Here is a 27,896-nt window from a genome sequence, read left to right on the forward strand (position 1 = left end):
TTTTTAAGGACTAATTTAATTAAAAAAATCATTCAAAATAAAAAAGACGATGGACCAATCTTTCAAATATATTTGACTATTAACCTTATTAACATATATATCAAACAAGGGACAAAGCCTCGCAGGATCCAAAGAGAACATTGGCTCCCTCTAAATAAGCTTTAATTATTTTTTTATAAATTATATATAAATTTTATCTTAATTCTCTTAAAAGTTTTATTTTAATTCTTTGTATTATAAAATTATTTGTTGTCTTTTTCTTAAAATTTAATCTAACTAAATTAAATCATTTACAAATTTTCGGCTATCATTTTCACCCCATAAGAATCCACCCATTAGTAATATAATTGTGTTAGGTGTAGAGCAAAATTAATAATTAAAATTAATTATTAGTATATAATATAAATATATATTAAAAATAACTTTAAGTTATAGCTACGAGGAAGATCTGATAAAGGTGGGATACCCATCAGCAATTCAGCATCATGGCTCTTACAAAGCATATCAGCCACCTTAAATCAATTTTCATCTTTCAATTTCACCTTAAAACACACCCACTTCTAATTATATATAATGAGCCCGTAGATTATTGCTCTGCTCATTCTTTTAACATTCACAAATTACTACAAGTTAGAGCTACAAGGAAGATCTGATAAATGTAGGATATCCATCATCACAACTCTTACAAAGCATATCAGCCAACTCTTTCTCAAACCTCTCCATAGCTTTGACCGGCAAGAAAATTGGAAACATTACACTTTCTTCTCCTTTGCCATTCACACAATCCATCATAAACGTTACTCCAAAAAAATCCCCAGCCCCACCTTCAAATACTCCACCGTACAATGCATTACCCCATCCAAAATCCACTTCTCTTAACCCAGCACGTGTCAAGTTTGACACAATGCAAGATCCTACGGTTGTAAATAACGGTCTTCCTTTTGTCACCAACAGATCTGCCACAGAATGCATGTACTCTTCCGTCACTTCATCTTTTGCTTTCTTTATCAACTCTACCGCATATCCAAACGGATTTTCACAAAGCTTCCTTACAGTTGTAACTGCTGCAGGATAAGCAAAAACGTTTCCGTAATAACCAAGGGGTATTTTAGGGTTAAACCTAGCGCGTGCATTCACGATGCACATCATGCGAACATCATCTTCTGGCGCAAGTTGCAATGCTTTTGTACGGCAACACCATAGACATGCAGTTACAAGCTCAAATCTAGTGCATTCGCCGAGGTGACGTGGAACCAAACGACGAAGGGAAGCTATTTCGGTTGGTCCAAAGAAGAAGGAGCGTTGAACCATGTCTTTCTTGCTCAGAATAATGGTGGAGGTGTCTACTATGGGTTCTTCGTATTCGCGATGGGTGCATGTAATGCGAGGTGGGTGCCTTGCACTCAAGAGCTCCCTGGACCACACAGGTAGAATGGAAGGTTGATGTGCACCACGAGCCATTTCAGCCATGGCAGTCATAAATTGTGCAAAACCAGTGCCATCACTCATGGTGTGGTTTAGGCGGAAGGCAAGGGTGAAACCACCACATTTAAAGCGTGTCACCTGTTATTTAAGTAATACTAAATAATCAATTTTTTTACAGTAAATTTTAATTAATTTTTTAAAATTATTTTATTTATTTTAAATTTTTTATTTTAAATTCTAAATTTTTAAAAAATGAAATTTTTTTTTTTAAAAAAAAAATTAGTTTTCTATATTTTTTATTTTTAAAATATATTCTATAAAGTTTTATTTTTTCCCTAGCTATTACCTTGTAAAAAGTCAAACAACAAATTACTTAGGTTCGTATTATATTTCTTGTAATGGAGGGACATATATTTTCACCTATTCAAGGTTAAAAGGGAAAGAAAAAGTCTAGGCCAGTATTTTGTTAAAATTTTACCAGCATTTAATTATAAAAAAAATAATTAATTCTATATCATTAGATGTTAAATATCGTTTTATACTATTAAAAATATTGATGATGGCTAATTAATGTCAATTTATCTATGAAATAACGAAATTAAAATTGTACCTATAAAAGATTAATTTCGTACCACAAATTTATTCAAACTCTAAAAAATTATTCATTTTTCATGAATATATCTTTAATTTAGAAATTTTTTAAAATTTTTAAATAACTTAATTTTTTAGTGTTTGAATAGTTCTACTGTACAAAATCTATTTTCCATAGTATAATTTTAATTTTATTTTTTCATAAATAAATTTGTTCATATTTAAAATTTTCATAAATAAAAATAATAGTTTACTCCTTTTGACATTTAAGTAGATTTTGTGCTATTTTGATATCTAATTTAGCTGAAAATTTAGTTAAAAAATATTTGTAAATCTACAATGACAGGGATTGTTTTTACTATATATTCAAAATTTGAAGAGTCATTTTTTGGAACCTGTATGAGTAGAAGGGGACAGTTGACAATTCCTTCCGATCCTGGAACATTGTAAAGGAGTTCTTCAAAACAAGGGAACGGAGGTTGAAGGGAGTCACCAAGTTGGTCAAGTGCCACGTCAGCATCAGCCTCGATGAACAAGACACCCTCTGCAGTGCAATCCACCATCAACTTGCGGCCATGACCCTCCCTAAGCCTACCGGCAAATGGGTAGTAAAACACAAGTGTTCTTGAGAGTGCATCTCTTATCACCTTTACTGGGTCTTTTCCTTCCATTGATGGATTGTGACCGTATATAAATATGCTTGGAAGTTGGAAACGAAACCCTTCTTGATCATCAATGTCTGATAGCAGTTTAAGTTCGCGGGGAGTGGGCATAGCCGGAGCTACTAGCTCTGGTTTGCACCTTTTCACTGTAATCAGGGGAGAGGGAGATTTTGATGATGATGAAGACATGTCGTATGTGTGTGAGAGAGTTAACAATTAGTGATGTAAGAAGGAATATAAAGAACTTAGGAAATGGTCTATTATTATAGTATATAGTCTGATGAATGGCAACTAGTGTTGTTACCAGAAATCGATGGCGGTATGTATATATAGGACAGTAAGTTGGTAATAATAAGATGCATGGTTGTCAACTTAATTTGCTTATTCTAATAGACTATTGTGTGCCATTCATCACATTGTTAATATGCAGCATTTTTCACACAAACCATGTTTTTTTTTTTTTTTGTGACACACAAACCATGTTTGTACATTCTAATTTTGTGACACACAAACCATGTTTGTACATTTTAAATTTTATTTATACACTAAAATTAATTATTAAAATTAATTATATATTATTTAATTTATTTTTAATATATATTTTATATTTTATAATAATAATTAATTTTGATATATATTAAAATTAATTATTAAAATTAATTATATATAATTTAATTTATTTTTAATATATATTTTATATTTTATAATAATAACTAATTTTAATATACACTTAACATAATTGATATTTATATTATTAATATTAACTAAATTTAGGTGAAAATTAAGAATTTACTTGTTAGAATGTGAATTGTTGGAATTTTCTCTACCTAAAGATTATCTATGTTAAATCATTAAGAAAGAAAATACTGGATGCGAAAGCGTACCTGAATTCATAAACATAAATCATGATTGGAAGAGTCTGGATCCTGTAGTTCTTTCGATCTTCCTCAACAAAAGCCTTCTATATTCCTAGGCGGCTGAATTGCAATTCTTTTGATGAGAAAAGAGCAACAAAGGCGGCTTTGGTATATTGGAGACCGAAACCTTGAAGGCATTATTTATATTTGAGCATATCACCCATTAAACCCTAAAGCCCAAATAAAATAGTATCTAAAATCCAAAAGATAATATATCTAAAATCCAAAAGATAATTATCTAAAGAACAAAAGATAATATATGGTTTTATTCTCATTTAATTCCAAATCAAAATAATAATGACTTATTCAATTTAACATTTATAACAATAAATGAGATTACCATTATATAAGTCATTTAATTTGAAATAGCATAATTTGTGATTATAATTAATATATGTATTGCCCACAAACAAATTAGAAAATTAAAATAATTTCCTAACAATTTTCCACTTGGGCTATACATATATTCTTTCTTGACATAATCACATCTTATAAACTTTATGCGTACATCTGAATGCTATTTCTCTCATTAATTTAACAATCTGGTCCGTCCCATATATTAGATATGGAATCACCGCAGCTTTTATCACATTAATGTCGTGACTAAACCACGACAATCACCATCCTAACATACTTAACGGCATAGATCAAATTTGGATGAGTAATATGAAAATTACATGTCAAGTGATTTCGTGCATGTCTATTTCCAGCTGGTCCAAATTTAAAACTTTATTGAGATCAAACACAAAACAAATGAATATTTCACATAACATGAAATAAACCATCAACTTAATTTTGCAGAAAAATAATTCAATATCTGTCATAGGACATATAGCATAAAATAAACTCCCACTAAACCAAGGCATCACAAATATTGACACCCATCCGAGCAGTATGCTCATGAAAGACTTTAGGGATCAATCGGTTGGTTAATGGGTCTGCTAGCATATACTCTGTTCCTATATGTTCTATGAAAATCTGTTTTTCTTAACCTTTCTCCTTGACAACTAAGAACTTGATGTCTGTATGCTTCGATTTTGTCAAGCTCTTATTGTTGTTGGAGTATAGTACTGCTGACTTATTGTTACAAAATATCTTTAATGACCTTTCAATGTCATCTACTATATGATGCTCAGTGACAAAGTTTCGTAACCATATGCCATGAAATCGGAATCAGAGTACCTAATGATCTCCAAATTTTCTGATCTCCAATAAGTATGTAATCATTTGTTCTCTTTAAATAACGCATTACGCGTTTAACAACTATCTAATGATCCATGCTTGGATTGCTCAAGTATCTACCCAATACTTTCACTATAAATGATATATCGGAACGTGTGCAGACTTGAGCATACATTAAGCTTGCTAGTGCTGATGCATAAGGTTTAGGTTTAATTACTCTATTGGTCCCTATAGTTTCGCAAAATTTTCAATTAGGTCCCTATACTTTTTTTTCTTTTTAATTGAGTCATTGCACCAATTTTTTTTTTAATTGAGTCCCTACACTATTTTTTCTTTTATTTAGGTCCCTATACCAATTCTTTTTTTTAGTTGGGTCCCTATAAAATTAAGCCAATTACTACTAAGAATGACTTAATTGAAAAAAAATAGTGTAGGGACTCAATTAAAAAGAAAAAAAGTATAGGGACCTAATTGAAAATTTCACGAAACTATAGGGACCAACAGAGTAATTAAACCTAAGGTTTATCATACATTGTTGTCCTCTCAATATCATTTTTAGGGAATTATTTGAGATTGAACTTGTCTCCTTTAGTTACGAGTGTGTCCATTGGTCTATATCTTTCCATGCCATATCTACTTAAAATCTTTTTGATATAGTTCTTTTGTGATAATCCAAGAATACCTTGCGAGCGATCTCTTAGTATCTCGATTCCGAATACAAAAGAGGCATCACCAAGATCTTTCATTTCAAAATTGTTCGATAGAAATTTCTTAGTTTCATGCAACAAGCCTATATCATTACTGGCAAGTAGAATGTCATCAACATATAAGACTAAAAAGATGTATTTACTCCCACTGAACTTGCGGTATACACACTCATCTATGATATTTACCTCAAAACCATGAGGTAATGACTTCATGAACTTGTGATACCATTGACGGGAAGCTTGTTTCTCCTTTCTCTATTGGATTTCCTTAATGACACTTCTTGAGGTTGTTGAGCTTGCTGTATGGATTGGGATTGAGGAGGATTCTCATTATTTTTTCTGTGCTGTAGCAGTATCTTGAGCAACAACTATATTCTCATTATTCTCTTGTACGGTAACTGGATCTACAGTAAGATTCTCATTGTACTCTTGTACTATAACTGTGTCTTGAACAATAATAGGTACAAAGACCTGATCATTATCAGTTACAAAATCCTCATCAAAAGCAACATTCCTTATATTTCCTTCTCCCAAACTCAACACCCTCAAGAAATCTCTCATTTCCCGTTTCAAAAAATAGACTTTGATGCAAGATTGTAAAACTTGTATCCCGTGAACGCTCGGCGTAATCAAAGTAGTAACTAATTGTCCTTGAGTCCAATTTTTTTTCATGCGGCCTATAAGGTCGCGCATCAGATGGACATCCCCAAATATGCAGATGCTTTATACTGAGCCTTTTTCCAGTCCAAATTTCATATGGGATTTTGTTAATTGCTTTGCTTGGCACCCTATTAAGGATGTATATTGCGGTCTTTAAGGCTTCTCCCCAGAGTGATTCAGGCAAGGAAGAATGACTAATCATACTTCTCACCATGTCTTTAAGAGTTCGGTTCCTTCGCTCTGCAACATCATTCATGCTAGGTTTGCCTTGCATGGTGTATTGCGGAACAATACCGCACTCTTCTAGGAAAAGACCAAAAGGACCGAGACGTTGCTCACCTGAACCGTCATATCTTCCGTAGTATTCATCACCACAATCAGATTTGACTGCTTTAATTTTCTTTCCAAATTGAAGTTTCAACTTCAATTTTGAAAGACTTGAAAACATCCAAGGCTTGGGAGTTTTCGTGAATTAAATATAGATACTCGTAATGAGAGTAATCATCTATGAACGTAATAAAGTACCGTTGTTCATTCCAAGAGACAGTAGGGAATGGGCCACATATATCGGTATGTATTAGTTCTAAGACATCTTTAGCTCTCTCGGCACCTAATTTCCTTTCGTTTGTCCTTTTCCTCTTTATGCACTCAATGCAGACTTCAAAGTCTGCCAAATTTAGGGGTCCGAGAATTCCATCCAATATGAGTCTCTGAATTCTCTATTTAGAGATGTGACCTAGGCGTTTGTGCCATAATGATGCTAAATTCTCATTTAATTTTCATTTTGTACCATTTGCTGTATTTCATTATTATAGGAATTTAGGTCAAGCCTATATAGATTATCCACCAAATGACCAGAGCAAATATTATTTAAATTATAAAAGAGACCGACTTTATTATCTCCGAAAGAACAAAAATAATCCGATTTGTCCAAACAAGAAACAGAAATCAAATTCCGTCTAAATGACGGTACATAAAATGTTTCTAATAAATCCAAGTAAAATCCACTCGTGGAACATAATCTAAAGGTTCCTATAGCTTCTACTGCAACTATATTGCTGTTTGCCACATAGATGTATCTTTCAGCATCACTTGGCGGTCGGCTCCACAGGCAATTCTGCACAGTAACACTTACATGAGTAGTAGCAGCAGAATCTACCCACCAAACATCAACAGGTGCATAACTTAAACTAGCCTCATAACAAACAAAAGTAAGAATTATACCTTCTTTACACGCCAGGTGGCATATTTAGTACAATCCTTCTTCATGTGTCCCATCTTCTTACAGAAGAAACAGGTTAAACTTGATCTTGTTTCTTAGCCTTTTTCTGCTGAGAAGGCATATTCACAGTAGTATCACACTTTCTTTTATGCTGAAAAGATGAAGCCGTGTGAGCACTTTCAGTCTTATCTTGCTGTAGCCTCTCTTCTTCTTGCACACAGTGAGATATAAGCTCATTTAAGGACCAAGTGTCCTTCAGAGTGTTATAACTCACTTTGAATTGCCCAAAATGTGCAGGAAGAGAAATCAAAATGAAATGTACGAGTAAATCTTCAGATAAATCTAACTTTAGTGCTTTCAATTTTGAAGCAAGATGAGACATTTTCATATTGTACTCCCTTATGTTCCCTTTACCTTTATACCTCATGGGGACAAGTTTGCTCAAAAGACTACTTACCTCCGTCTTTTCATTCTTAGTAAAGAATTTTTTAACATCCTTTAGGAACTGTTTGGCCTCTTTATCCTCAGTAATTGAGCCCCAAAATGCCTCAAGAATTGAGAATTTCATGATCATAACGCTCATTCGATTGGATCTCTCGCCCACTTCTCTATTTTAACCTCATTGAGGTTTTCCGGAGTGGAAGTGGGTTTCTCCTCTCGAAGAGCTATATCTAGATCCATACAACCAAGGACAATCTCCACGGTATCCTTCCAAACTTTAAAGTTTGAACCATTCAGCATAGGAATACTGCTAATTTGTGTAGAAATATTGGTAGCTAAAGCCATAGTTTCTGGATTAGAACAAAAAGAACATACAGTAAACATTAGTTAAATAATAGAAAAAAATCCATATTGAGATATCTAGAACAACATTAATTTTCAATCTTTGAATAGAAAAATTAACTGTAAGTGATACTCTCATTGCAGTAATCAAATATTGTCAAAATTTCTGTCACACATTAAACCTTTCTTTGGACCGACTTAATGCGCACATGGAAACTTAAACTTCGCAAACCTATTTATTACCGCATATATTTTCTACTAATTGGCCAAACAATAACATTCCTTTGGGCCGATTATTGACCGCATAATTAATAGAAAATAAACAAAAGTGTGCAATACTTATCATTTGGCCAAACAATAAATTTCCTTTGGGCCGATTATTGTTCGCATAAATAATAAGTATTACTTTATTCTTAATCAGTTATCCAAACATGTATTTACCATCAATATGTATATGTAATTCGGCCAAATATAGATATTCTTTTGGGCTGACTAATATTCGCATGAATTACATATCACCATATTCCTAATGTTTTAAATAAATCAATTTTCACAAAAGATGCTACTTTGGCAATATAATGTTCAATCAATTTATTTCAAAACCAAATCTTCATAAAATTAGTAGGTATAATAATCCTTATATCCCAAGAGAATAATCAATCAATTTTGTATTAAATTAATGGCACACACAATTAAATTTTGAGACAATTATAATTTAATAATATTTTATAAATATTTTAAAATATTTATTATACCAAAAAATAACTCTTACAAATCGGTCTTATACAGAATATATATATATATATATTATCCATGATGACATACATTTATATAATGTAGGCGCATAGTAAAATTATATATATTTGCGGTAGCAATAAACCACGTAAGAATGTTTAAAATATATATATACATATATATAATTTTACAGCCCAACAAAAAAATTTCAAATGTATACGACATACGCATATACATATATTAATTCAAAAGGAATAATAAATCGAATATTTTTTACGATTAAATTATAGATGATTTTGATATCATTTATTGAAATTTTTTTAACTTAAAGATTATCAATGTTAAATCATTAAGAAAGAAAATACTAGATACAGAAGTATACCTGAATTCATAAATATAAATTATGATGGAAAGAGTCTAAATTTTGTGGTTCTTTCGATTTTTCTCAACCAAAGCCTTCTGTATCGCTAGCGGCTGAATTGCAACACTTTTAATGGGGAAAGAATAACAAAGACGACTTTAGTATATTGGGACTGAAACTCTGAAGGCACTATTTATACTTGAGCATGACACCCATTAAATCCTAAAGCCCAAATAAAATAGTATCTAAAGTCTAAAAAATAATATATCTAAAATCTAAAAGATAATTATCTAAAGAACAAAATATAATATATGATTTTATTCTTATTTAATTCCAAATCAAAAGTAATAATGACTTATTCAATTTATCATTTATAATAATAAATGAGATCATCATTATATAAGTCATTTAATTTAAATTAGCATAATCTATAATTATAATTAATATATGTATTTTTTACAGACAAATTAAAAAATTAAAATAATTTCCTAATGAATTATATCAAATTTCATCGCTAGTGATCAAGTGTACTGGTACCTCGTCTAACCAGGTGGTCTCATTTCCATGTGGATGCATATATGCCAAATAATTGGTTGTTAATATAAGAATGGACAGAAATTAACGGTATAAAAAGGTATTTTTTAAATATTATTTTTTATTTAATTTTTTTTTTAAAATAATAAATAAATAATTTTTTTATTTTTTAAATAATTATTACATAAAAATAAATATTTAAATTAATTAAATAATAATAATTTTTTTAAAAATTGACAAAAATTAAATTTTAAAAGATAAATAGTATTTTTTAGAAATTAAAGCACACAAAATGTGTGATGGAGAATCAGGGAAGGTCCATTGATATTGATTGGTCAACGGTTCTGTTCCAGCTCGCTAATTAATACTCTGATCTTATGCAACTGCACGCAACTCTGAAACTGATTGAAGCATTGAATATAGATAATAATAATTGCGTCGTCAACAACTAAATTATGATCTTCTTTGCTATAGGGCTGGCAATAAATAGGGTAGGATAGAATTTGGACCTTTTCTTACAACCTTATCTTACAATGAATCTATAGCTGTTAGCTAGACTTATTAACGCTGTCAATGTGCATTACTAACAACCTTTATGTTTTTGAAGGGAAAATGTTTTGGGGCAAAGTTTGGGAACCGCCACAACTTGTCTTTTTTTTTTTTTGTATTTATTAATTATTATTAAAATAAATACATAATTAGATGTAATAAATATATCTATAACAATATATAATGCCAATAGAAAATTAATTATTTTTTATATACTAATTACAGTTGTATAATACATATAAATGAAATTTTGGATGTGTAATACCTAACTATGAGACTCATAATTGGTTTTAAAGAAATCGTTAGTGTCGATTTGTTTAAAATCGTTACCAACGATTTGAGTGAAGAGGAACAATAATTAGAAAGCTTTGGATCAACAATCAATGGCTATAATCAACTTAGAAAATGAGAGTAACGATTTCATGATTGTAGAAATTCTGAAAAAAAAAATTGTCTTACTTAAAATCGTTAATCTCATTTTCACAATTTTTTTGTCTCTTTCTGAAATCGTAAGTCACGATTTTTTATGACATTAAAAATCTCCATATCAATGCATTACACCAATTTAATATAATATTAATGTATTACATTCCTTCGATTATAATATCCAAAAAAATTAGCCGCCAATGGATAGTGGGTCTCTTTGAAAAGTTTTAAAAATTATTTTTTTGAACTTTTAACTTATGAAAAATAGTAGTATTAATGTTTGTGGCAATTTTTAAAATTAAATTATAGCTTTCTAAGAAACTATTTAAACGCTTATAGAGAAGTTAAAAAAATTGACTTCTCTCATAATAAATTTTTTTTTATCATATTTTTTTTAAAATAAACACTTTTAAGATAAAAAACTAAATACAAAATAACTTATTTATAAGCTACTTTTAATATAAACATTTATTGTTTAAACTATTTTTTCAAAAGAAACTTAATTAAACTGTTTATCCAAATTGGACCAGAGTTTTGATGTCCAAATTTAAGTTCAATATTGCCCTTTGTGAAAACAGAAGCTGAAAAAGGATTGTGAAGTTTGAATGATAGAGAAGAATGGAAGGAGAAGTAGAGAGAGAAGGTTATGAAATCTGTTTGGTAGAGAGAGAAAGTGATTTGGGTAAAATGGCAAGCTAACAGAATCAATTAGCAAACCTTGCTTTATATACTAACTTACATGACAAATATCTTAGACTAATTGAATACAGTAACTAGTAACTAACTATTAATCACAAATGTTAACTAAGCTAAGTATGTTAATCTGCTATAACTAATACATTCAGGTAATATGCCCACTCAAGCTGGCAGTGCTTGATTGATGAAAATCAAGCATGCCAAGTTTGGACACACAGGAATCAAAAGGAGCAGGGGATAGAAGTTTGATAAATAGGCGCTACTTGATCTGTAATGATGATTGGTAGGAGATGAAGCAGGCCACTAAGAGCTTGTCTCGAACAACGTGACAGTCAATTTCGATATGTTTGGTACGTTCGTAAAATACAGGATTAGCTGCAATATGCCTGGCTGACTAACTATCACAGTACAGAGAAATTGGGAGTTTGTGATCAATGCAGAGGTCCTTCAACAAGTAGATGAGCCATTGAACCTCACAAGTGGCCACAGCTAGTGACCTATATTCGCCCTCAGAAGATGATCTGGAAACAGTAGATTGCTTCTTACTCTTCCATGAAATAAGTGAAGAGCCTAAGAGGAAACAAAAACCAGTAATGGAGTGTCGTTTGTCGGGGCATTGTGCCCAATCCAAGTCAGCGAAGCCAGAAATGTGAAGCTCAGAATTTGCTGCAAAGGATAGCCCCGAGGCCGGAGCTGTTTTGATATAACGAAGGACACAATATGCTGCTTGGAGGTAAATATTAGATGGTTCGCTGAGAAATTCACTAAGTTTACCCACTGCAAAACTGATATCTGGATGTGTGTTAGTGAGATACACTAATCTACTAACCAATCTGCGGTATTGTGAGACATCAGATAGTGGCGTTCCTGAGCCCTTAGAAAGCTTGAAACTATACTCCATTGGCGTGCTCACTGGTCTTGTGCCCAATAGGCCACACTCATCCAAGAGATCTAAAGCATACTTCCTTTGATAAAGAGCAATTCCTTTGGTAGTTCTTGCAACTTCAAAGCCAAGAAAATATTTCAAATTTCCTAAGTCCTTAATCTTGAATTGGTGATCAAGGATGGTCTTGATGGATTGAATCTCAGCAAGATCATTTTCAGCAAGGACGAGATCATCAACATAAGCAAGGATCACAATGAAGCAGGTCTCAGATTTGGGTTTTGTGAACAAAGAATAATCATTCTTCAACTGTTGGTAGCCGTGAGCACGGAGAACACAACAAAGCTTAAAGTTTCACTGCCTACTAGCTTGCTTGAGTCCATAGAGGGACTTGTCAAGTTTGCAAACCAAATCAGGAGAGGAGAGCAAAAATCCTGGAGGAGGCTTCATATACACTACTTCCTTCAACTCACCATGAAGGAATGTGATGTTTACGTTCAATTGGTGGCAGTGCCAACCCTTGATTGCAGTGAGAGCAAGTAGCAATCGCACAGTAGTGATCTTAACAACTGGACTGAATGTGCCCATGTAGTTTAAACCATATCATTGTGTATACCCTTTGCACTAGGCGTGCTTTGAGCCTTTCCACTGATCCATCGGGATTAAACTTGACTTTGAACACCCAACGGCAGCCAATAGTTTTCTTCCTTGGTGGTAAAGGGGTGAGAGTCCATATTTTAGTTTACTCAAGTGCCAAAAGTTCAGCATTAATGGCATCTTTCCAACAGTCTTCTTAGACGTCTTCTTCATAGATTTTTGGCTCATTGTGCGTGGAAACAGCAAGAGAAAAATTTAATTAGTTAGTAGACAGAGAAGAGTAAGACACTGAATTTGAAATTGGATAATTGCATTTTGAAATTGGCATAGCTTGTTGAGCAGTGATATTATTTGCACAATGAAAATTATTTAGATATGACGGTGCTCGCCTAGTCCTACTAGACTTCCTAAGAGGTGCAGGGTGAGGTGATGCATGAGTGTCTATGTGAGTATGTACATGAGACAAGGATAAGGCTTATGCATTAAGAATTGAGCTTGCAGTGTTATGAGGAATAGAATCAGTGACGGAAGTCGGTTGATGCTGATGCAAAGTTGGAGTTGAATGCATATGTTGGTAAATTGAAAGATTATCATGATATGCAAAAGGGTCTGTCCATGGGACATGTGATGTGGTTGTGATAGCAGCAGGGTTGACATTTGAAGAGGCAGTGTTGATTTTAAATGGAAACTCAAACTCATAAAATATGACATTTCTAGAAAGAAAAGTTTGCCTTGTTTTTAGATCATAAAGAAAAAAAATCCTTTGATCCCTTCTTTATATACTAGAAAATAATATTTTTGGGCTGATTCATCTAACTTCTTCCTATTTTGAGTTAAAGTGGATGCAAAGGCAAGACAACAAAAAACTTTGATGTAGTTTAGATCAGGTAATTTGCCATGTAATTTTTGAAAGGGGGATAGAGTTTGTAAAATGGGATTAAGGACTCTATTGATGAGATGCACAGCGTGTGCCACTACTAAATCTCAAAAATTTTTAGAATATTTGATTGAAAAAGTAGAGTCCTAGCCACCATAAGAATGTGTTGGTACTTCCTCTCAGCTATCCCATTTTGCTGAGGGGTTTCCACATATGACTTTTCCTGTAAACTTTTTTTAGAGGCAAAGAAATTATGCAAGTTGAATTCCGAGCCATTATCCGATCTGACACACTTGATAGTTTTTGAAAATTGGGTTTCAACCATTTTAATGAAATTGGGCAGAATTAATGAAACCTCAGATTTATTTTTCATGAACTTAATCCAAGTAAAACGACTATTGTCATCAACGATAGTAAGAAAGTACTTAAAACTAGAGGTAGATACAATTGATAGAGAGTCTCAAATATCAACATGTATTAAATCGAAAGACGAGTCAGCTACTGAACTACTAATAGGAAAAGAAATTCTCTTCTGTTTTACAAAATGACAAGGTTCACAAGCTGCAATATTATTTTTACATTTAATGAAAGAAAAATCTTTTTGAGTGATCCTAGTCTATGCCACAGTTGTGACTGTTGTGTAGATGAGACAGTGTTCTCAGATGTGTGATGTAGTATTTGTGAGAAATGTTGTGTAATGTAGTGAGCTACAATGTGATCATTTGAGTGATCCAATACATATAAACCAGTGCTGCTTTTAGCTGTACCAATCATCTTCAATAGATGGTAGTCCCAAATCTGGCACCATGTATATGAAAACAAAAATAGACAATTCAATGCCTTTGTAACTTGTGAAACTGACACCAAATTGAATTTAAAAGCAGGAATATAGAGAACATTCTCTAAGTAAAAATTTGTATTAAAAATCATTGTACCAGCAATGGTAGTAATGGCAATAGAGCCATCAAGCATATGCACAGTAATAGGTTCAATATTTTTTAAAGATTAAAAAATATTTAGAGAAAAACAAACGTGATCAGTAGCACCTGTGTCCACTACCCAAGTATCTAATCTAAGAAATTTTTTATTGACAGATAAAGATGCAGCTAAAAGGGTACCTTTGGTGATCTGTAAGTCTTTTGGCTCAGTTGATGTAATGATTTGGTTGATAGTGTGATTAGATTGGGTTGACTGTTGTAGGATGGACGTTAAAGTAATCCATTGATCATTGGTCAAGCTATAACTTGGATTCTCACCATTTTTAACAGCAGTCGAAGGTAATGCACTGATTTCATCATTCTCATCAGTGAAAGTGTTATTAATGCTTCCACATTTCTACAAATGCGGGGGAAGGCCATGCTTCTTGTTGCATGTATCAACAATGTGTCCTGTTCTGCCACAAAAAGAGTAATGCTTTGTGCTATGAGACCTGCCTGGACTTCTTCCTCTACTATTCACACCCCTCTATCTCTGCCTCTGCCTCTGGTGGAATTGTGACCAGAATTAGCAGCGTATAGGATTCGTGAATCTGGAGTGTCAACTGAAAGGTTGAGTTGGCGTTCTTGTTGGGTTAGCATTGCAAACACAGTATCCATGTCAGGAAGGGATTTTAAGAGCATAATTTGGGTTTTGGTAGTTGCAAATTGATCATTGAGGCCACGCAAAAATCTTGCAATGTAGTCTTCAGTGCAGTACAGTCGCATTGATTTTAAACCACAGATACACTTGCTAGTACAGGTAATACACGTAGGAATCGGCCTGAAGTTATCAATTTCTTCCTAAATCCCTTGCATCTTGGTAAAATAGGAAGTGATTAAAAGATCACCTTGTTTTGCACTATATAGCTCCTCATACAACTCTGAGACATGGTTTAGATCTCCCTGGTAATAGTGTTTCTTTAAATCATTCCACATATCTGAAGCCACATTTCTTCAGATGACACTCTGAAGAATATCGTATGAGAGAGATACATGTAGCCAAGAGAGGACATAGGTATTGCAACGGCCCCAAGTTGCATACATTGGATCGGTAACCTCCAGTCGAGGGAGAGAGCCATCAATGAAGGAAATTTTGTTTTCGGACTCGAGTACCAACGAAATCGAGCGGGACCAATTGGTGTAATTTTGAGAATTGAGGCGAAGAAAAATTAAGGGATTACTAGGACTTTCAGCTGGGTGCAAGAAGTATGGACTGTTCTGATCGAGAGGAGGATGCACTGTTCCTGAATTCATGCGGTTCTGGAGTTGAGTGAGTTGAAAAAGAAGCTGCGAGAGGGTGTTGATCGGAACACTGTTACCAAAATCCTAGAGATCAAATTCGATGAATAGGTCTCATCAGTCTCTATTGTGTGAGTCCAGGAAAGATGTTGGATCTGGAGGTAGGCGAAGAAGATTAGAACATGGAAGATACCCAGGGTCATTTTCGGCGATGATAACATGTAAAAACGGAAGCTGAAAAAGGGTTTGAAGTTTGAATGATAGAGAAGAATGGAAGGGGAAATCCACCATTTCCGATCAACGGGATCAAGAGTGGGCGCTCTAAATCTACAATTTCTCAAATTAATGAATACCTTCTTCATCTCTTACACACGAAATAGATACTTCTCAAGCTCCTCCAACTATAGCAAATCAAAATTTTGATCTGAATGTTTTGGCACAATTAGTTGCTCAAATCAATTCCATTCAAGCTGCTACACCAAAGCCCCCGATAAATCCCACCACAGATCCTACAAGTCTGTTCTTTCTTCACCCTGGCAAGAATTCAGGTACTCCAATTGTCCCTATTACTTTGGATCGCATGAACTATGGATCTTGGTTAAGATTGATGAAGATGACTCTGCAGTTGAAGAATAAATTTGCTTTCGTTGATAATTCTCTTCCAAAGCCGGCATGCATGGGAGCATTGCAATACACTTGTAGTCTCTTGGTTCCACCTCTCTCTTAGCCCAGACATAGACAACAACGTTATTTGGAACGGTGTCGCTCACAGTCATAGCATTTGGGAAGAACTCAAAAAGCACTTCTATCAAGGAGACATGTTCCGCATGCTGAGCTCGAAGAAGAGCTCTTCTCATCCAGACAAGTTGATCTTGAACTTACATCCTATTTCACAAAGTTGCAAGGAATTTGAGAGGAACTAGAAATCTTTTGACTCATCCCTTCATGTGTTTGCCGCACCAATTGTCCATGTGCATCCAATACTTGAGGATACAGAGATGACACATTTGTAGTTCGATTTCTTCGTGGCTTAAACGAGCAATTTTTAGCTGTTTGATCAAGTATCATGCTAATGCAGCCGTTGCCATCGATTGACACCACTTTTCATTGCTTATGCAACAAGAAAGGCAATTTCTTGGGACTAATTTGGTGGACTCCAAATAGTTGGTGAATGCAGTTCACAACTTCTTTGAAAATAATTCTTTTCGAAGCAGGAACTGTGGCAGAGATGGCCGCAGTGGCAAGGGCCAAAGTTATGGAGGACGAGGACAAAGCAAACAATGTTCTTTTTGTGGCAAAGAAGGCATCTAGTTGATCAATATAATGCTACAAAAAACATGTCTTTTCTCCGCATTTTAAAGCCAGAACACCTCTTACCATCAATATCACAGCTGATGTACATGATGATGAGCATGATGATATTGTTAAGCTCTATTAGGAAGATGGTGGTAGTTCATCAACCTTCTTTATTCAACATCAAAAGCAAGCCCTGATAGTTCTCTTGCAACAAAATACCTCCCCAACTTCCCATATTGTGAATCAAGTCTCGCATGTCACAGAAGTCCAATTTTCTTCTTAAGATAATTCTATGATATGCACTCTCAATTGATCATATTACAATGGTTCCTAGGTCATTGGCACAGTCCATATCACCCATTACATTGCTACATTCCACACATACAAAGCCATATGCCCAATAAGAGTTAAATTACCTAATAAATGTATGGTCATTACTTCAATATATGGCACAATAAAATTTTTTAAATATTTATGCCTCAGATGTTTTTTACCTACTTTTTTTACGTTAAACCTGATTTCAATGTCAAAACTTATAGCTTGCATTGCCTCTCAATTTCTTTTGTAACAAATTTGACTGTGAAATACAGTACATTGAATAAATATTCAATTTTATATATATATAGCGACTCAATTGAAAATTTGATAAAATAATAGTTAGGGTAAATCACCTATATAAATTATGGTGTAGAAAAATTTATGTGAATCCACCACACAAATAATTGTTACAGGTTCAACCAAGAGGACATTTATATGTAATTCGAATTAGTCTAATTCGAATTATACATTCACAGTAATTCGAATCACATTGATTCGAATTACACATGCACACAAGTACTAATTCGAATCAACCTTATTCGAGTTACACACTAATTCGAACCAGGGTGATTCGAATTATACACACAAACTCACATACTAGTTCGAATTGGACTGATTCGAACTAGTACCCGGCATATTGACTCATAGTAATTCGAAGCATGCTAATTCGAATTATGGAACATTTGCCAAAAAATTTAGAAAAAATATTAGTGAAATATTTGTCAAAAATATTAGAAAAAATACTATATAATATAAAAAAATATACTACAAAAAATAAAAAAATTATAAATATTAGTTGAACGTGAATTCTATAGCATAAATCTAATTCATGCAATTATTTTAATACACCAACAATATATCTATATGGAGCCAATGCTAAATCGAATTCAATTAATTCGATAATACGAGTGTATGAAAAAAAATGCATTTTATAAAGTTTAAAAATTTTTATTATGTGATAGGTTAGTAACGAGTACATTACAAATTTTTATAGTACTCATCGTAACAATGTTTAATTTAATAATTGTTATTAAAATTTTAGTTGTACTCGTTACAAAATAAATAATTATAATATATAAATATAAAATAAATTGACCGATTTAAAAATAGGACAATCTAATAATATTGAAAACCATTTAATTTAAAAACATAATTTAAAAAATAAATCCTTTACATACTTGCATAATTATGAATTTATAATATGATAAATACTTCCCAAAAATTTATTCTAATGCTTGACTTCTAAATACCGAATTATTTATTTAAATAGTTTAATTTTTATCTAACCTAATATAATAAAGTATGTTTAAACCTTATTATTATTATTATTATTATTATTATTATTATTATTATTATTATTATTATTATTATTATTATTCTCTCATTGTAAATAATTTTATAAAATATGAAAATTTATTAGAAAATTTTATGAGTACTAAAAATTTATAAGTCAATCTATGTAAATCGATTTAAGATACTTTTTATAATATTCATGGCATCTTTTAAAGAAGTTTTATAAAAAAAAAATTATTATGATTATTTATTTTGTAACGAGTACAACTAAAATTTTAATAACAATTATTAAATTAAACATGGTTATGATGAGTACTATAGAAGGTTTGTAATGTACTCGTTACTAACCTATCACATAATAAAAATTGTTAAACTTTATAAAATGCAATTTTTTTTCATAGACTCGTATTATCGAACTAATTGAATTCGATTTAGCATTGGCTCCATATAGATATAATTGTTGGTGTATTAAAATAATTGTATGGATTAGATTTATGCTATAGAATTTAGGTTCAACTAATATTTATAATTTTTTTTATATTTTTTGTAGTATATTTTTTTATATTATATAGTATTTTTTTTCTAATACTTTTGACAAATATTCTATAATTCGAATTAGTATGCTTCGAATTACTATGAGTCAGAGTCAATATAGTATGTGAGTTTGTGTGTAATTCGAATCACCCTGATTCGCGAATCAGTGCTTGTGTGTAATTCGAATTAGACTAATTCGACCTCTTGGTTGAACCCTGTAACAATTATTTGTTTGATAGATTCATGTAAATTTTTCTACACCATGGTTTATATGGGTGATTTACCCTAATAGTTAAGAATAATCAAATTATTTATAAAAAAAACACAAGCACTGCTTCGCGAAAAATCGTTACACAAGGAGACCATCATAATCCCCACGGGATGCAAACTGAACCTACCCGCCTGCACATCACCTGCAACGATGTAGGATTGCAGGTTGTGTTCCCTCCTAAGGCGTGTGTCTACAGCTCCATCCACTACGCTTCTGCATGTGTAGTAGTCATAAGAGCTTCTACACCAGAGTAAGAGCTTCTACACCAGACCAGAGTCGCCGCCTTTAGATTATTATCTTATTTAGCATTACTCTTTTCAAACTAGCCTTATGACTAGGGGTGGCAAACAGGCCTAAACCCGCCGGGTCGGCTCGCGTAACCCGTTAAAAAAGACTGGCTGGGCTGGGAAATTAGGACCGCCAAATAGCAAAAGCCCGCCTAACCCGCATCGCTTAAACCGCGGGTTTTGGCGGGCTTCCCCGCCAGGCTTAGTATTTTTTTATCAAGGGGTATTTTTACATTTTTTTTTACCAAAATCCAACTTCCCCCACCCCAACTTACAAGAGAATGAAGATGAAAATTGAGTATTTTGGATTATGTTTATTTTGTTTTAGAGACTATTTATAATTATGTTTTGAATTATGTTTATTTTACTTTGGGAACAATATTTATAATTATATTTTGGATGAAAACTTGGTTTATAATTATGTTTATTAGATATTTATAATTACAAAGACTTTAATATTTGTGAATATAAAAATTATAATAGTTAAAAGTAAAAAAAAAAAAATATTTGGCGGGCTTAGCCCGTCGGCCCGCCAGCCCGCCATTAGGCGGGGCGGGCTGGGATTTTGGGACCGCCTCACTAGGCGGGGCGGGACAGGCCAGTCCACCAAAGGGCGGGCTTCTGGCGGGACGGGGCGGGCTTCCCCGCTTGCCACCCCTATTTATGATTATGAAGAGTATTGAGATAGAAACAGGACTTATGCTTCTTTTTTACTGCTTGGTTCCGTTATGACATTACGATGTCGATTCTATAGATGAAGCACCCATAAATTTTCCAGCGACACATACACCCCCATTGACTAAATGCGATCAATATTGGAAGACTTTCCTTTTCGTTTTTTCATGAAAAAGAGAAAAATGAAGATAGTACACATCTAAAATAAAACTGAGATCTTAACAGAAGGAATGTTCAAGCGTTAAAATCCACATGTTCGTGGGTTTAGGCTTAAGCATTTAGCATTTGAATGAAGGAAAAGGGGATGAATAATGCCAAAAAGAAAACAGAACTGATAAATTGTATAGAAACAGAGGTAAATCCAAATGATCATGAAAATATAAACACAAAATGAAGTATCATTTAAATTCAGAAGGCTGATTCATCCCATCCATTTAAATTCTGTTTCTTTCCGTTTCACATAGAGCCTACTACCATGAACCTTCAGCTCCTACTGTTGGATTCTTGAAAGCAGAGAATTCCCAGTATGTCTTCAATGAGAATGGTGGGAAAACAGTTGCACCTTCTTCAGTAATTTTAGATATCTGAAAATTGAACATTACATATATACTTAAATATGTATACAATTCAATCAAACTTAAAATTTTATCAAGAATAAAAATGCAACAATAGACGTCTTTCACTCTTTTGTCACGAAGTAAAGATGGTTATACCAGTGCTATTGTATTGTGTCCTCTCATAACATGTCCTGTGGAGTGTGGACAACGTATTTCCTTGTAGTTGGAACTTAAGAGCCCCACAAGGATTAGTAGATGCGGGGCAAATGGGGGAATGAATTTCCGACCCAAACCATATGAACTCATTGTTCACAAGAACTGAAGTATGTGGCGCTTGAGTTCTTGATGGTCTAATCTATAATTATTCTGGTTTGATTTGAACATTCTTTTGGGCCACATCACTAAGAGTGGATAAAGTTCTGCACTTGGATAAGCATTTTTTTTTTAAAGAACTCAAGGAAAGGGGAGCCACAGAGGCAAACCATGGAATCAAACACTGATGCACACAGGTTACATTACACCTTTTGGGTGTGACCCTTCCCTAACCCTGTTTTAGCGAGGGATGCTTGTGCACCTGGTTGCCATATTTTCCTTTTTGTTTTTGGGGAAAATGATAAAATAACTATTCAGGCAATACTCAGAAGCAAAGTCAGAACATAAGTAGATGAACATCCCTACACATTACTTTTTTTCATTTTTTCTTTAACATTTAAATTATTATTGGTTATCAAAATCCTAATAATTTTAATTAAGAGTGCTTCAAGCTGAGCCATATACTTCTCAATGTAATGTGACTTGTAAAACTTCTATCTGAAAAATTTTATGTGGCTTTCCACAAAATGATGGGATTGTAGATAAAACTAAGTGCTACACAAAAATCAGCATTCAAATCAAAACGATTTCCTTTCATCCTTTGAGATTCCCAAAATACAGATTGAAATTAGTATTGTCATATATATAATAACTGGTACCCAGGCATATGAATATGCTAGCACTACGGACTACGCAAATGATAACTGTTAACAGGTATAGATTCAGGACAACATATTGATAGTTCAATTATGTTCTGGTTTTGTTAAACTGAAAAGTCGGGGGTGAAAAAAGCAAGTAGGAAAAACCTGAATCTTGTTGACAGCAGATCTATCACGGTATAACAGCACACGCATGCATTTTTCGAGTAACTGGACACCTTCTTCAAAAGTCAAGTTTTCATGCCACTCATCACGTAGAATTGGCCTAGCAAGATGATTTCCAAGCCCAGTTGCTACATGATTATCTTCAAAATTCACACCAATCATACTAACCTGGATAAGATTCAGAAGTACAAAAACTGAATGAACTTTACAGGTAATAAAATTGTTGAACTAAATGTAGAAGACAAAGGAAGGCACACCATGCCAAGGTACTTCTGCCCCTTCTTCACACCACCAAGTATAAGTGAGTTCCACAATGGATTGAATTTGTTGCGTCTATTATACATGATCCGAGTTAAATAGTTGTGCACCTCCTTAGGCCCTAGAGAATTCCCATCATCCCACATGTTGTCATAAAGGCTGCATCCATCAAAACTCAATCAGAGTTACTTGGAAAATTTCAACTTGTAACATTGAAAAGGTGAAAAATATGCTTCTTTACTCTGTCCAAAACATATGAATAACCAAGCATATGTAAAGCTAAATCATTTAACCAAGCAGACCCTTCTATTCTTCACTAATTTGAAATTCCAGTGCATACTCGGTAACAATTTTTGCTTTGGGGGGGAAAAAATGCTCACATAAGTTCATCAAGGTAGCGTAGAATCTCCTGAAAGTCACTTATTTCCCCACTGGCACCGAGAAGTGAATGTTTTCCAATAGGCTTCAAACGTTCAATGCTCTTGTACCGCAGAGTAGATCCATATGAGCCTATCATTGACATAAGTCCAAAGGGAGACCAATCAATACTTTGCAGACAATCAGAAGAAAAATACTATATTGAAAAGCAAATCTGTCCAGAATTTATTGTCAAAGCAGTTTCTGATTTCCTTAAGATTGTAAGTATTGAGGGCATTTTGGAATGGAGATAAAGGCCAATTGAATACTATAGTGAAAATTCAAGGGATCAAGACTAAAATGTAGCACTAGAAAAGGCAAACAAGAAAGTATTCAGAATTAAAAAGAAGGCACAGCTAGTTTCAAATAAAGTATTCAAATAATTATTGCAATTACGAAGCTAAAGTACTTAATTAAGGAAAAGCATGAGACCTCCGGTATCAGCAGCCATAAGAATCCCATCTTTGTATTTGAGGGCGACTACGGAGGAACCAGTTACATACGGATACCTGGCCAGAAAACAAAATTAGGGTTTAAAGTTAGATTTGTAAGAAAAAACGAACCATAAATGTCAGTTAGTATATCGAATGTGTGGAAACCCTAAAATGTGGACGCGGAAACAGTCACAGATACGCAATGGAGAAGGGAAGAGGGAGAGAAAGCGAGTGCATACAAAGTTCTCTGGGTTTCAGCTGAAGGATCACCCATCGTCGAGGGAATGAATTTGGATCTCGTAAATCGCAGAGTGAAATTAGGCGAGGAAATTGAGAGGATACCGAGGAGCAAAGTGCAGGAGAATCAGATTTTGGCAGAGCAAAGAGCAAAGAAGTATCTGGAAGAGGGTGTTGGTGATATAATAGAAGTTATGGAAAGGGTCACACCATAGTAACTAAAATCTCGATCTAATTCTTAAAATATTTTGATATTACAATTTTAAATGAGTATCAATTTTATGAAATTTATACTAAAATTAAATTTTATGATTTAAATCTTATTAGGATTTTATATTTTATATTTTTTATTTTTTCGATTTTACGTAAAATTTGGATTTTTTTTAATCAGAAAGCAAAAGAATATAAGGAGAATGAATTTGCATATGAGAGGCCCAAGTAAAAGAAATGGCCAAATTAGGAGCTTTTTTCGGTGGAGAAAGAATAATTTGGATCTTGAAAGACCAGGTTATAAATTCAAATAATAAAAAATGCATGGGTTAGTTCACAAATAAAGTAGAATAACGGTTGAGAGAAATTTGAAAAAATTTTAGAATTTCTTATTACAAAAAAGCACCAACGGCGCGTCATGGTGGAGGAGATCTGCAGGGTGTCATCGCTGCGTCATCTTTTCCGACAAGTTCTGCCGCTTGTTCTGCTTTTGCTCCGGCGGATGTGAAGCACTCGGAGTACAATTTGGGCATGGACTCAGTGTCGCTGGCTGAGGAGATCTGAGAGAAGAGCAAAACAGAGAGATTCAGATAGGAGAGAGAGCTCGCCTCGCCGTCGTCTTGCCGTCGCCACCGCAGTTCATCGCCTCTCCAGATCTGGTCAAAACGCCCAAGCCTCTGAGGATGTTCCATTACGACCTCCTTGACGAGACGCAGACCAAGCTCGATTATATCCTCCATCTCTCTCACTGTTGAGAACTTCCTCGAGTGCCGCCTCCATATTCTCGTCTTCAAGTTCGGCATGGCCAAGTTCATCCATCAGTGCATATTAGATCTTTTTACATCTTTTCACATTTTTTCTCAATTTAGGATTTTTAAATTCCTAATTTTCTATCACTCATGTTTCTTTATTTTTTTGTGCTTACTTTAAAGTTTAGAATCTAATTTCTTAAACATTCAAGTAGCTCAAAATTTTAGTTTGATATCTTTGTTGGTTTCTAGGATTTTGATAAATTATTTAATTATGTATCTATCTTGGTTCAAATGATTGTAGATGAAGGATGATTTCAAGAAGTGACACAAATTTTACTGTGAGCAGCTTTTTCACAGGCCACAGAGGAGGTTCATTGAGCTGGAAGCTCTGGAGAAAATCATACAGAAATATTGTCAGTACTAAAAATTTCTGTAGAGGCTCTGTTGGATATAGTATGTAGTCTTGGGAGTTTGTTGTAAAACTTTTTATCCCTTTAATTTCTTATTATCATCTTTGCTGTAGAAAGGTAAAACCACATTTGTCCTATAACTTAAGAACTGTTATCTCTTATTGCAAGATGCTTTGTTTATTACTGGTTGAATCACTTAATATATTATAGTTGTTGCTTTATCAAAGTACATCTCAGGATTAGCTGTTTTCTAACAACTGTTCTTGGATACTGCTCAAGAGTGTAGATATTATGTTGTGTGAGGTCTTATGTAAACATGCCATTGCAGATAAGAGTGTCCAAGGATCTGAAACATCAAATGATTCTGCACAATCTTCCTCTACTATGCTTGCTGTTGAAAAAGATGATAGAGCTAGAAAAACTATCAGTGGTAGTGACAAGGGAATATTCCCAACTGAAGGGTAATATAGTTTTATGTTGTATGGTTTTTCTTTCCATTCATATGTTCTGAAATCTAAATATTTTCTTCAAAAATAAGTTTGTATGATAAGCATAATTAGCATCATTGGTGATGTTCTCCTATATGAAGAATTGCGGCTTTCTGTATATGTAATTTTATACCATGAAATTATTTTTATTTTTTCGTACAACAACCTGAGTTTTTGTTGATTTATTATCATGAGGGTGCAGAAATAATTTATGAGCAGGTTACAGGGTTCTCGGCGCGATATAATGAGATTCAGGAGTCTTGGTATTGCTATCTCTTGCCTTGTTTTGGCATTTAGCCCATGAGTGAGCAACTGTGGCTTGTAAATGAGAAGTTCTAATTAGACATTTGTCGTTAATTTCTTTTTACTATTCAAGGGAAAACACTCAGATTGGTCCAGAATTTCCATCGAAACTTGATTGGCTGAATACAGCTCAACTACAATTTTGCAGGGTACCTTTCTTCAGCTTGTGTTATAATCCAAATAAAAGATTTGCAATAACTCATTGGATTGTGATTCTATCGTTTGACAGGATCTGAAAGGAAAATTTTATATTGTTCCTATTTTGGAAAGGATCTTGATGATTTTGTGGAGGCAGCACTAATGTTTTATGAAAAACATAATTTGTTGGATAATACACCAATTACGTTGAATTTGGAGAAAGATAATGATCCTCGGCTTTCAGCATCTCCATTGAAGTTTCCTGGAAAGCTAGCAATTGATATCCTCAACAACAGGCTTTTTATTTCTGACAGCAACCATAACCATATAGTGGGTGCTCTCTCTCTCTCTCTCTCCCTCCCTCCCTCCCTCCCTCCCTCTCTCTTTAAACTTCAAATTAAACCTCAAATTCCAAAATGTATTAAGGTGATTACCGACCTTGATGGGAACTTCATTGTACAAATTGGTAGCAATTGGGAGCAAGGTCTGCAGGATGGTTCATTTGATGATGCCACCTTTAACAAATCGGTGACAGTACTTGAAATTTAATGGAGATATGGAGGAGATAGAGGATTCGATAAGGTTACTAAGTAGCAAGAATATTGTCTTCCTTGATGTTCATAATAAGCTGATGAGTTGGATTAAGGATGTGGAATCAAATATGCCTGCAATTGATGTGCTGGGAGGCGATTCACATAAATAAATTGGTGAAATTTCAGAGCCAGAGGAAGATGGGATTTATTATAAACTCTTTTTCATTTCCTTCAAATTTTTCCAGAAAAAAAATCACATTTCAATATGAAAGATGAAATTGTACAGGAGAATATGTGTTTGATTAAAATATGTAGTGTTTGATCATTAAAGTATGGATAGTAATTCAGGCTGTTTTGGGAGTATGGATTTATATTACATTATTTTAAGCCCATGTTACAAAAAAAATAGTTGGTAAAAAAAATCAATTTTTTTCTAAAAAATCGGTCTTTAAATAGTTGGTCCAACTAAACCATACTAAACCGGTCTGCAAATTCATTAAATTTTGGGTCAAACATAGAATTTCTAATATTTGTTGTACGGATGCAATTCTAGCCACTGAATTAGCATCTTTTTACTTGGTCCATCAAGGGCTGGAAAATACTTTTCCCACCAAAGACAAAGCCGTACATGGAAAATTTCTTTAGTAAAAAAGATACTTTTATTCTGAATAAGGAACAATTTTTGGCAGTGGTTTTAATTATGTCCTTAGTATAATTGCTATGAAATTCTGCCTTTATCAAATTATAGTGCATCGCATCATGTATGTAAAACAAATTATAGGAAATAATTTTTAGTTAATTAATATTAGTTAACTTTACATTTTAAGTTTATAATTTAAAATTTAAAATTTAAAATAAATAAAATAATTTAAAAACAATTACTAATATTGACTAAGAAAATGATACTTCTAGAGATTATTCGCAACAGAGATGTTAACAGGGATCGGCAAAATTCTTACGAGAATGGAAACTAGCTTCGTAAATAAATAGGAATAGGATGGAAATTGACTCAATTGAGATACATGTTTCACGGGATCGGCAAAAGAAAATTTACATAAATGCCTATATATATATATATATATATATATATATATATATATATATATATATAAGTTATGTAAATAATCTTAATTCATTTTATTTTAATTTATATGTTAAAAATTTATGTGCATGTTATTATGTTAAATTTGTATTTGAATTGTATTTAATTTAATACTTTTAGTTGAATTGTATTAGATTTTATTATGATTGTGTTAATTTTTATTAAAAAAAATTTAAAACTTGATATCTATAAATACCTATTTCTCTTGCTAGAGAAAATAAACA

General features: G+C 33.2%; 5 protein-coding genes across 15 annotated transcripts; 1 reads left to right on the top strand and 4 right to left on the bottom strand.

The window, feature by feature from the left end:
- Positions 1-376: 376 nt before the first annotated feature.
- LOC112759124 (benzyl alcohol O-benzoyltransferase) lies at positions 377-3,185 on the bottom strand. The gene is made up of 2 exons (XM_025807948.2): positions 2,412-3,185; positions 377-1,563 (listed from the first exon to the last, which is right to left on the bottom strand). Exons 1-2 carry the CDS (start codon positions 2,865-2,867, stop codon positions 637-639), a joined length of 1,383 nt encoding a protein of 460 aa, XP_025663733.1. The 5' UTR covers positions 2,868-3,185; the 3' UTR covers positions 377-636.
- An 8,659-nt stretch (positions 3,186-11,844) lies between these two features.
- LOC140180029 (uncharacterized mitochondrial protein AtMg00810-like) lies at positions 11,845-12,921 on the bottom strand. The gene is made up of 2 exons (XM_072220410.1): positions 12,742-12,921; positions 11,845-12,642 (listed from the first exon to the last, which is right to left on the bottom strand). Exons 1-2 carry the CDS (start codon positions 12,919-12,921, stop codon positions 11,845-11,847), a joined length of 978 nt encoding a protein of 325 aa, XP_072076511.1.
- Positions 12,922-15,261: 2,340 nt separating this feature from the next.
- On the bottom strand, positions 15,262-16,038 carry LOC140180030 (uncharacterized). The gene is made up of 3 exons (XM_072220411.1): positions 15,778-16,038; positions 15,633-15,687; positions 15,262-15,488 (listed from the first exon to the last, which is right to left on the bottom strand). The coding sequence occupies exons 1-3, from the start codon at positions 16,036-16,038 to the stop codon at positions 15,262-15,264; spliced, it is 543 nt and encodes a 180-aa protein (XP_072076512.1).
- A 4,859-nt stretch (positions 16,039-20,897) lies between these two features.
- LOC112758236 (proteasome subunit beta type-4) lies at positions 20,898-24,194 on the bottom strand. The gene is made up of 6 exons (XM_025806849.3): positions 23,739-24,194; positions 23,498-23,574; positions 23,029-23,158; positions 22,648-22,807; positions 22,373-22,558; positions 20,898-21,281 (listed from the first exon to the last, which is right to left on the bottom strand). Exons 1-6 carry the CDS (start codon positions 23,771-23,773, stop codon positions 21,168-21,170), a joined length of 702 nt encoding a protein of 233 aa, XP_025662634.1. The 5' UTR covers positions 23,774-24,194; the 3' UTR covers positions 20,898-21,167.
- LOC112758304 (uncharacterized) lies at positions 24,173-26,933 on the top strand. 11 transcript variants are annotated; one of them, XR_011873957.1, is made up of 7 exons: positions 24,365-24,755; positions 25,000-25,111; positions 25,437-25,569; positions 25,799-25,859; positions 25,973-26,048; positions 26,129-26,367; positions 26,508-26,933. XR_011873957.1 is itself a non-coding variant. In XM_072219932.1 (6 exons), exons 2-6 carry the CDS (start codon positions 25,007-25,009, stop codon positions 26,198-26,200), a joined length of 447 nt encoding a protein of 148 aa, XP_072076033.1. In that variant the 5' UTR covers positions 24,279-24,755; positions 25,000-25,006; the 3' UTR covers positions 26,201-26,933. The 11 variants fall into 11 exon arrangements, 3 of the variants coding, with proteins under 3 accessions (XP_029149913.1, XP_072076033.1, XP_072076034.1); XR_011873961.1 differs by having other exon boundaries at positions 24,366-24,755; positions 25,000-25,151; positions 26,464-26,933; XR_011873956.1 differs by having other exon boundaries at positions 24,366-24,755; positions 26,464-26,933.
- Positions 26,934-27,896: the final 963 nt, after the last annotated feature.

The sequence above is a fragment of the Arachis hypogaea genome, chromosome 16 (genome assembly GCF_003086295.3).
Source record: "Arachis hypogaea cultivar Tifrunner chromosome 16, arahy.Tifrunner.gnm2.J5K5, whole genome shotgun sequence".
NCBI lineage: Eukaryota > Viridiplantae > Streptophyta > Magnoliopsida > Fabales > Fabaceae > Arachis > Arachis hypogaea.